Below are 11513 nucleotides of genomic sequence, written 5' to 3' on the forward strand. Positions count from 1 at the left end.
GTTCTGCCTGTTTCCTTTTAATGTGAATAACCTTCTGACTTTTCCTCTACGGCCTCTACACTACACTGACATGATGTTAAACAGCCTGTACTCTGAGAAAGACATTCGTCAAAACACTTCTTGTTTTTTCTGCGTCTAAGAATTAAAATAAACACCCATCCGTCCATTAGCGACATGCTTATCCTCATAGGTCCGCGGGGGGGGGGGGGGGGGGGGGGCTGGAGCCACTCCCAGCTGACACTGGGCGAGGGCGGTAACCCATCTATCACAGGGCTGACATTTAGAGACAAACAACCAGTCATGCTCAAATTCACACCTATGATGTTGGGCACTGAGAGTTGCCAGTTGACCTAATGTGCATGTCCAGAGTACTCCAGGTTTGAACCCAGAACCTTCTCGCTGTGAGGAACAGTGCTAACCACTGTACCACCGTGCCGCCCTGTGAATTAAAGATTCAATTAGTAAAGAACCAGTTTGTTTGTATTCTGAATGTGAATGTTGTTGTGCACATGTTCCAATCTGTGATTAGTCATATAACCACAGACCGTATACACAGTGAGCCCCTGAAGCCCTGACAGCTACGGTGCAGTTGGCTGGTTAGTGACTCTAGAGAAAGGCTCCTTGGTTGTCAGCACTTTTAACTGCTATCTCACAATCAGAGGAGAGATTTTTTTTATATCTCAATTGGACTTGCTTGTAAAATAAAGTAGTTAGTCACTTTTACACAGCCTGTTTAAGGCGGGAAGGTTGCCTCACCTCGCCGTCCTGTATAAAAAGGTAGGACGACGGACTGGGAGGGCGTCGTTCTTCTGCCTTAAGCAGCAGAGGAAAGTGATGGAGCCAAATCTGTGTAACAGGGAGAGCTGGCATGGTGGGACAGGATGCCTCTGACTCCTGAACACCAGCATGCTAACTAACACACACACACACACACACACGCACACACTTGGTCGACATCATGCTTGTTTGGTTCAGTGTAAACAAGACTAGGTGTCATAACCAGAAATATGGTTGGATCTCTATATAAAAGGGACCTTTATCAGTCTGACCTGTTCAATGTTAAAGCGTTGTCATGGTCACCAGTAGAAGCAGCTGTGGCATCATGTCAGTGTAACTGCATCAGGGTGAAGAGGCCATCGAGCACGTGGAAGTGATTTTCATCGAGACCTGCGTTCACCTTCCTGGCCCGCTCTGATCCTGCTCTGTGACTGTTAGAAAAGGGGGGGTGGGGGGGGGCACTTTTCCTTCCCCTTTCCTCCCCCGCTGGAGGAAGCCTGCGGGGGAACAGCCGGTCCCCGTCGGCTCTGGATCTGTCAGTTCACCGTGCGTCCATCCTGCCACCCTCCAACTCACCCAGAAACCCTGGAAACCATAAACGTGTCAGTGGGCCGGAGCAGTGTCTACTGTGTGAAGCGCTGCCCTCTACCAGCCCCTCCTAAATCATTCAGTTAGGACAGTAGCAGTGAAGGACATTTCCCCCAGGCCCAGAGGACACAGAGGTAAAGCCAAGGCCAGGGGGAGGTCGTTCCCTCAATGTTCACAGCTTGTACAGTCACTATCCACTGTGGCAGGCAGCAGGTTCTCACTTTCATTACTGTAGGTCATTATTATTATTATTAGAAGTAGTAGTTGTAGTAGTAATAGTGGTTTTACCTGTGGAAGAGATTGTCGACTTCCTAATGCACAAATTAAATCACAACAGTGGTTTCAAAGTTCAGCGTGTTCACTGTTACGTCACGTCGAGGGGAGGCCAGGACACAACATGAATACTCCATCTTCCCCAAGTCCCATGTAGGCACAGGCACAAATTACTAGACTGTTAACTAGTGTGTTTATTTACAAGGTGCTTTTCAATAGGAGGAGAGTGGTTTTTAGCTTCAGGGTTGAGGCCAAAATAACAAACAAAACTAATCTACCTAGAAACAAAACATCAACATAACCTGCTCAAATGTAACTAAACCAGAAGACATCAGCTAACCTTCCTAACTAACAAAACAGGAGAGAAAGTGATTAAAAGAAAAAGACAGTCCAACCCTACTAACCCTCAAACTACAACAAGGCACATGGGTGCGTGGATGCGAACCATAGCGTGGAAGACGTGGTTCTCTCCTGTCGCTGCTCGGCTGCAGCATCTTGGTTCCTAATGTCTGGTGGACATCTGACAGGAGCCAATCAGCTGCAACCGCCAGCGATACGCACCAATCACCGGCTTGTCCCTGCACACACCTGTTTACATACACTCACCGATGCACACGTCAAGTCTTTCATGCCACAGGGGGAAAAAAAACATACAACAAAAGGTGAAACACAATATGGCCGCAGTTGTAACATCACTAACTGAAAACGAAAGGACTCATCTTCTCTACTGGTGTTTTTACTGTGGTAAGAAACAGCTGTGATCTGCAGGACACAGTCCAACATGACACTGACTCTCCTGCTGAGCTTTTATATTTCACATAACTACAACAATGAAGACATTACACCCTCAAACAGAGTTCAAAACCCACCTCACTCCTGTGTGACAGACACTTTATGTAGTCCAGCTCACCGCTGACATCACACACACAGCATCAGCACAATCATCACAGTAAACTGAGCAAAACTCTTCTTCATGTCATTATTCATCAGCTCCGCAGGTTCATGGCACATTTTGTTTGACTTCCTTTTGGGCATTTTGTCTATAATGTTAACAACGTGTGCAACACTCGAACCTGAAACCCTCCACACAGTCAGAGTTCTGGACCCTGTATAGATCAGATCAAACCTCCAGGCTCTAGTGTTCACACACACACACACACACACACACACACACACACACACAAAGAGGCAGGTACATGTTTTATGGCTCTTTTACATTGGTGTGGCAAAATGGCTCGATAGCGCCCCCCCAGAAAATTTCTAAGCAGCACTTGTATCCCCAGGGGTTTCACCTACATGTATGGAATTCAGTAATCATATGTAACATGCCAAGACTTGCAAAAAAGCCTTGTGCACCCATACCCTAAACCCAACAGGAAGTCAGCCATTTTGAATTTAATGATAAAGAACACCTGCATCAGTTGTATTTGGTCAGTCTAATGTTAAGACCTTTACTATAGCTTTTGGGTTTTTGTTGAACGGCCTGCCCGTGGCACCCATCGTCTATCTGCCCCAAAGAGAGAGGTCAGGTCTCTCGTTGTCATTTACACACTCAGATACACTCAAACGACAAAGTACTTTGATCTGATTTGTTCTAATTCAGATCAGTTTGTTACATTCTTACTGAGGAAAAATCCAAACTTGTTTCCAAAGGTCTCCCCGTCCGCATGACAACGGGTTTTCAAACTAAAAAGGGGCGAGCAGCGTTTCCAAAAGTCTCTGCTTTCAGTGCTCAGAAACGCTGGAGTCGTGTGGACGGGAGGCGAAGAAGAAGCAAAAGAGATGCATTTTAAAATATAAACGTAGTGGAGTGGACGTACCTCTAATCAATTCCCCCCACATCACAGCACTGGGCAGCAGATGGGGCGAGGGGTGGGAGATGAGAGGATCTCCTCTAGCATAAACCTGATTATAAAGGAAGTGGAAACAGCCTCAGTCCGTGGTTCACAGTAATACAATCTTGTGCATGTGTGGTACTCGAAGAAACACAAAAATATTCTATCATACCCTCCCATGACCACTAGAACATGACCACTGGCCCCCGCCGCCCAGCAGCCTTGGACCCCCCCCCCCCCGGTGAGTGGTAGCAGACTCTGTGTCTCCGCTGTGTAGTTCAGGTCTGATCCTGCAGCAGCCTGAGGACAGGAGGCCGAGGTGAAGAAAGTGTTCCTCCTGCCACAAACAAGACTCCTGTCACGTACACCATCGCCTGCCATCTCAAGCTGCCCAGCTGTGTGTGTGTGTGTGTGTGTGTGTGTGTGTGTGTGTGCGTGCGTGCGTGTGTGTGTGTGTCCCTGGCTTCTCAGCGAGTTGATGACAGACTGATGAGTTCCTGACTACAAGAGAAACGGTGAGCAACAGGCCGACCATCCGCTCAGCTCTCCTTCTTCCCTTGGACCAGGAGCCTTCTTCCTGCATGACGCACTAAAAATGCCAACACACATACCCCCCACACACACACACCCACATTTCCATTTCCACTTTCATTTATATGTCTATGACTAGTAAGAGAAGATGACACATATCTTTTCACTTTTCTTAAATCTGTCACAGCACCTGTGTCGTCAGGTTAAATTAGAACTGAGGCTCTTGATTCTTACAAACTGTTATTCTTGTTATTTTTTTATCAGTGTGGTCAGTGAAGAAAATCAGCAGAGTACTGTGATTCAAAATGCAACTGAAAGCTGTCTGTAGCCATCAGAAGAGGCTCTGTGGTTCAACTCAAAAACAAAGGAAGTGGTTTCAGCATCTGGAAGATTTTCCCCAGGCTTGTAAAGACAATGAAATATTTATGAAACATACTGTATGTACACTAACTGGTTTATATTCAGGCAGCTTCTCTACTGTAGATCTCTCTGAGCTAATGTCAACTGTTTGTTTAATCTAAACCATCAACTGGTCTTCTAGACCCCAATCCACACTTCTTTTAGATCAACACTATATTAGATCTGAGCAACTTCTCTTTATTCACAGGTCAACAGGTTATGTACCAGAGGCTTTTAAGGTTCCAGTAATTAAAGCTCTATTTAAAGTTCCTCTCAGACATGTTTAAACTCTGTAAAAATCCTCTGCGATGATGAATATTGTGTTTAACATGGTTTTCACACAAAAAGTGAAAGAAAAAAAAAATCAAAAACTGTGTCCAAAGCTCATCTTACTTCCTGATTGAGAAATCTGGATCAGGCCGTATGCCCCGCCCACCACTGTGCTGGCTCCAGGTGGACAGGTGAAAGAGCAGAGAGTAGATGGTGAGAGGAGGAAACATCAGTCAGACCCAGACTCGTTGTCTGTACTGACCAGGTTTCGGGTTTATATAACCTCCCCTCTATTTCTAAAATCCTTGAAAAAGTGGTTGCTAACCAGTTATGTGATTATTTGGATAGGAATGGTCTGCTTGAAGATTTTCAGTCAGGATTTAGAGTCCATCATAGCACAGAAACAGCTCTAGAAACAGTTACTAATGATCTTCTCATGGCCTCAGACAATGGACTCGTCTTTATATCTTAGTGCTGCATTTGATACCATCGATCACAGGATCTTATTGCAGAGACTACAACATGTCTTGAACTTGGCGTTTAAGGAACTGCACTAGGCTGGTTTAAACCGTGGATTCCAGTTTGTTCATATTAATAATGACTCTTCTATACAAACATGGAGTGTTAATCATGCAGTTCTACAGGGCTCTGTGTTTGGACAGATACTTTTCACCTCATATCTGCTTCCTTTAGGGAATATCATCAGGAAGCACCAGATAAATGTCCACTGTTACGCAGATAACACCCACCTGTAACTATCTATGAAGCCAGATGAGACTAATCACATTTCCAGTGTGTCTTAAAGACATAAAGACCTGGATGACCTGTAATTTTCTAACTGAAGTTATTCTACTCGGCCCTATCTGATAATATACTTTGGCCCCCAGTGCTACAGTGACAAACCTTGGGGTCATTTTTGACCTGGACATTACTACTAAAACAAGTCTCTCGGACAACCTTCTTCCACCTGCTGAAAAACTAGTCCATGCATTTGTTACCTCTAGACTGGACTAACTGCTGCAGCAGAGGACTGACAGGAATTAGAGAAGAGATCTTTCCTGTGTATCTTCAGTGGATCCCTTTAAGATCCGGAATAGAATTTAAAATCATCCTCCTCATCTACAAAGACATTAAAGGTCAGACACCATAATATCTTAAAGAACTCATAGTTCCCTGTTATCCCAACAGAAAACTCTGCTCTCTCAAGTTTCTAATCCCCTTTTCAACCATATTAGCAGGTATAAGCAGGTTTTTAAACCCGATAATAAAAGCCAATTGACCCCCTTTTCCACTGCCAGTGGAATTTGTCTCTCTGTTCGGACTGAGGACACACACAACTGCAAGGAGCGACGTCATCACACGCACTTATGGAGAACACACAACAGTGAGCTGCCACACTGTGCAGCTGGTAAAACAGATCTGTCACGTCTCATCCCCAGGTTGTTGCTCCTGTCAGTGTTGGACCCAACTCCCAGTCTGGGTTCAGCAGGAAGAGGCAGCTCAGGTGAGTCCTGAACCAGCCCTTTGTCATGCTGCTATGGGCCCAGACTGCTGGGGGAACTCCCATGATGCACTGAGCCCTCTCTCTCTCAGTCTCTCTCTCTCTCTCTCTCTCTCTGTCTCTCTGCCAATGTATTTATATCATACATCATGTCATTTACCTTGTATTTCTGGTGGGGACGTGATCCGACCTGTTTCTGACCCAGCTACAGGTGTACTCTGCAGGTTTCAGCAGCAGCTCCATGTTACACTGGATATCAGTGTTTCTCTCAGAGATCTGCACTAGTCTTCACTAGAAACAAAACCCACAGGAAACTGCTGCAAGTTCACAGACAATGACCCCCCCCCCTCCCCTCCCCTCCCTCCCTCATACAGCAACACTTCACAGCCAGAAAGTTACAGTAAAATATTTTATTTAGAAATGATTATTCATTTTGAAATTAACTTTAAGAAATCCAGTGATATATGTAAATAATCAATAATCAGGTTAAAGTGCAAAAATACATTTTTGATATAATGCATCTGTATGAAAATATCATTGGAATGTGAAAGGATGAAAATGTTAACATGGCTTTGATCTTTTATAAAGTCCCTTTAATAAAGTCTTTGGATTTGAAGCTTCTGAGCAGCCACAAGGTTTTTAAGGTCCGTTCACAGTCCACACGTCCACCAGGTTCTCTGATGACTGAATCTCACCTCTCTTCTTTAAGTAAAACGTTTGATCCTTGAGTTCACGTAGAAACAGCTGAAATGAAAAGTCTTTGGTCGGTGTCTTTGGTCCTGGTTTTCCAGTGTCCCCATCCTGTCCCTGCTGGGGGGGGGGGGGGGGGGGGGGGGGGTTGAATCACTTGATCTTGGCTGGCTTCAGTTCCTTGACCTGCATGTGTAATGTTTTGTGGACCGCCAGAGTCCTGGACTGACAGAAGCCCTTCCCACACTCCTGACATTTGAAGGGCTTTTCTTTGGAGTGGATGTACCTGCAGGAGGAACACAACACGACAGCTGGCGTTAGTTCATATTCAGAGGAACCGCGTCAGATTTCAACATCATCAACGAACCTCAACAACCCTTCATGACCCCTTCATGAGCCCTCCTCCACATTCTTTCAGGAACAGCTCCTATGAGTCTTTGTGATGATGCTGATGTGTGGTTGGTTTAGAACAAACTAGAGCTCTGTAGAAGCCTGATCTCCACTCTGTCTGTGCCAGACTCGGTCCAGACCTCATCTAGACCATGTCCCAGTGTCACTGACTCCTCTGAGCAGACACCAGGCTTCAGTCTGTGTCTGTGTTCAGGCTCAATGTGGTGACAAGACTTCAGGAAGCTGTTGCAGTCAAATAGTTTGATACTCTAGTTACTGATGTTGGAAAAGGAAAGACGCAGAGGCACAAATCAGCTGAGAGAGACAGGAGCTGAGGCGAGAGTGGAAAATGTCTGAATCTGTTTGATAAACAGGAAAAGTGAGAGAGAGACTGGGAGGAGATAAAAGAAGAACTGGAGAGTTTTGAGTCACACACGCACGCACACACACACACACACACACACACACACACACAGAGCTGTGTCCAGCTAACATCTGTAACATCTGTACAGTCTGATGTTAGTCGCTGTAAAGATCTGTGACCTCAAATGTCACATAATAAACGTCCCTGCCGTTTTTGTATTATATCATTTATATGTTAGTGTATATATAATATTTCCAACAGTATAAAAGCAGACATTATGTTCATTATAAACTGTCAGTGAATGATAAACTACAGACTCCCTCTCTCTCTAAAAACTAGTCCATGTAAAGTAAAATACAAAAATATAAATAATAATAAAGACGCTCCTCTCTGTCACAGTCTGACAACGACATCACTGACACGTCTGTCTGTGTCTGCATGATGATGATTAAATTCATTTCTATTTACTTTGGTGGAATCATTGTAATGTCAGCATTTACAAACTAAACCTTCCTCCACTGACCCTCACAGCCGGTGAAGACCAGCGGAGGAGTTTCAGTGTGTCTCAGTGTCCGTCTCATCTGACAACAGCTGTGCTTCACTTTTAATCAAACTGTCAACACAGGCTACTTCAGGTGTATTTTCTTCAGTTTTCTACACGTCACTACACCGACTGCAGAATGCAGGTGACCTACAGTCAGAACTGAACCTGAACACATCCTGAGCCCCCCACAGAGGGAGGAGCTCCTCACACTAAACGCACCAGCCCTCCTGTGCAGACATGGTCACAGTGAAAAGTCTGACCACATCATCAGTAAGGTGGACATGATTGATATGGTGTGTTGAGGCTCAGTGAGGAAGCTCTCAGCGGGAGAGAGAGCAGTAACTGACAGACAGACATCAGACATATCTAACCCATCGCAGTCTGTCACCTCACCTGTGGTCCCGGAGGTGGTCCTGTCTTCTGAAGGCCTTGTGGCAGATGTCGCAGGTGTACGGCCTCTCGTCCGTGTGCGTCCTCTCGTGGATCAGAAGGTTGTAGGACTTGGTAAAATGGCGGCCACAGAACTTGCAGACAAACTCTTTCTTGGTCTTGGAGGGAAGTCGGCCTCGGCTGGACTTCCGCTCCGGCGAGGAGAGTTTGGTCACATCCAGGAGGCATCCCAGGCCGGCTGAGGCGGAGTGGTGAGACGAGGCCTGCGCCGCGGCAGCGCCTGACATGCTCAGGTCCTCTGCCTTCAGGTAATCGTCCTGGGTGGCCGCTGCTGCCAGGTTGGCAAAGTCAAAGCGGGGCTTGTTCTTGGAGCTCTGCAGCAGCTCTGAGGAGCCCTGCTTGGGCTGCAGCAGGTGAGGGAATATGGGGATGGAGGCCATGGAGGAGAACTGGGCCGGCAGCTTGGAGATGGTGCAGCGGGGCAGAGCCAGCGGCGGGTAGCCCAGGGTCCACTGGTGGAGGTGGATGGCGTGCAGGGCGCTGAAGCTGTAGACGCTGTGAAAGTGATCAGCCGGCAGCTGGAGGCCGGTGGAGCTCTGCAGGAGGGAGTAGTTGGCCAGCTGGAGGGAGGGGTGCAGGGGGACCGGTGCTGGCAGAGTCTTGCTGCCCATGGCTGCTACACAAAGGCCAGCAGGTCTGGAGGAGACAGACACATCAGCTGATTATGATGTTGTACAATCATCACATTTTATGTTTCTAACAGGTGAAGTGCTTGAAGTATTTCATCACACACTAAGACACTAAAAGAAACTGCACCACATTCTCTCTGAAACACATCATCACTCCATTATTCATCATTGATTCATAACTGATTCTCCCAGCAGAACCTGCTGCAGACAGGAGGGCGGTTCTGCAGACAGGAGGGGGGTTCTGCAGACAGGAGGGGGGTTCTGCAGACAGGAGGGGGGGTTCTGGTTCTATAAGAGGGCAGGGTTTGTACCTGCTGGAGGACTGAGAGGTCTCAGGTTCTCAGGTGGTTCATGGTGGATTCAGGTAGTTAAATGTTCGACTCCTGACTGATTGATTTATAAAGGTAAAGTACTGAAACCCATAAACACGTTTGATATGTAGATACCACCCCTACCCCACCCCCACCTACACACAACCTCCTCACACCTCACACAACAACACACACACTTCCGCCCAATACACATCGAGTGTGACGCTGCTGTTGAAGCTGAAGTGTGATGCTGATCCACATGATACGAAGCTGTAAGACTTACAGGAGCTTCCTGCACACGTTTTTAATTTCACTTTGTTCAATATTTGCACGCGGTGACGTCAGGATGCTCGGATCACGGTCATGGCTCTACACACTCATTTGTGTAATGTGATGAAAGTCAAAAATAGGTGAAAATCACCTTTTAAAAAGTAAAAGTAAATAATGATTTTCCTCTGCAGTTTTGTCTTTTCTAGTCTAATTAAAAGAAGAACCTCTAACATGGTTCTTTTAAAGTTGGTTCCAGTCTTTTAGAACAGGGTTCTAGTCACAGTGGAGATGGAGAACCTCCACTGATGACGGTCCTCACCAGTCCACTAAGACAAATGTGTGTGTGCGTGTGTGTGTGTGTGGTGAGTGAGTCAGCAGAAACATAACCGTTGGCAGCATGAAACACACACACACACACACGCACGCACGCGCACACACACACACACACAGTGGCGTTGTGTTTCCTTTACATGCCCGGGGCTGTTGAGGCAGAGACAGAAATACCTGTGAGCTGTTAAATCAGGTTTGATTAGACAGAACAACAATAGACAATAAAGTATCTTTGTCTGAGGAAGATGATGATTGACAGGAGCCACAGGCCCCGCCCCTCATCATCTCACACGGCCCTGACCCACAACTGCTACACACACACACTAACACACTGACACACACACGCTGCACTGATCACTCTGCTGAAGTATTTGTGTTTTAACTGAGTTTCTCGTCCAGATGCTGGAGGAGTTTTTACATTTACCTGACATGATGCTTTAATGTAGTAAATATATAATTGACCAGAATATGACCCGCTGACCACACAGCACTTTATAGAGTTAAAATCATTTTAACTGCTGCTTATTAATCCATCAGTAAAATAATCCAGTGTATTACTTGAGTTATAAAAGAGAAGAAGAAGAAAATATGATAAACAGTGTAAAACTAGAGGTTCACATGAATGTATCAGTAATTTAATTTAAAGAGTCCATCCGTCAACATTAGTACCTTTACCTGGTGAAGTATATTTTCTGGTTTAAATTTATGCTCTTTAATTCAGAGCTTTTCCTGTTAATTAAGTCTTTCTTTTTTTATTCAGTATTTATTCTAATTAAGTGTTTTTTTAATAGTCTATATTTTAAAAAGTCTTTTTCTTCCTCGTGTCGTTGTTTCTAGTTTCCAGGTCGTCGTTACTTCTTCCTCCAGTATTTACGGCGCAGTTTAGTGAAACGCATCTGTAACCATCACCTGGAAAAATCCAGATGTTTCCTTCTGTTCTTTGACTCGTCACAGTTATCTGTCTTTCATGATCGTGGCTTGTTGCTGAGCCCGTGTCAGGCTGCAGAGCTTCTCTGGACATGGAAACACTTCTTCAGACTCTGTAACCCATCAGTGCAGAGTCACGTGGTTCATGCGGTTCAGACCCTCGTCCCTGCTCATGTTCAGGCCCCAGAGTTTTCACATTTCTGAAGCATGTGTCGAAAGTGATGAAATGATGCAGCCAACGATTTCTTAATTTGGACTATTCAGGGAAAAAAGAATCCGTTCTCGTGTCGATACAGACTGAGAAATAAAACAGAAGTGGACTTGAGGAGTCAGAACTGAGGGAAAAAACCTGGTTCTCCCAGACTCATTGAAGGTTTGAAGAAGAATTAATGTGACTGTAACTTCATCTGAAACTGTAAGACACCGAATGAGTG

At 45.6% G+C, this 11513-nt stretch overlaps 1 protein-coding gene across 1 annotated transcript in view; it reads right to left on the bottom strand.

Annotated features, from left to right (window-relative positions):
- Positions 1-6569: 6569 nt before the first annotated feature.
- osr1 (odd-skipped related transcription factor 1) overlaps positions 6570-11513 on the bottom strand; it is a 9725-nt gene continuing 4781 nt past the window's right edge. Inside the window, exons 2-3 of the mRNA XM_023394722.2 lie at positions 8556-9248; positions 6570-7150 (exon numbers count right to left, since the gene is read on the bottom strand). Coding sequence (XP_023250490.1) covers positions 7018-7150; positions 8556-9223 — 801 coding nt within the window. The 5' untranslated portion in view covers positions 9224-9248 and the 3' untranslated portion in view covers positions 6570-7017. The remainder of the gene's footprint in view (positions 7151-8555; positions 9249-11513) is intronic.

This window comes from Seriola lalandi, unplaced genomic scaffold, assembly GCF_002814215.2.
Source record: "Seriola lalandi dorsalis isolate HSWRI2012SDOR001 ecotype SW California unplaced genomic scaffold, Sedor1 jcf7180002054953, whole genome shotgun sequence".
In the NCBI taxonomy this organism is placed as follows: Eukaryota; Metazoa; Chordata; class Actinopteri; order Carangiformes; family Carangidae; genus Seriola; species Seriola lalandi.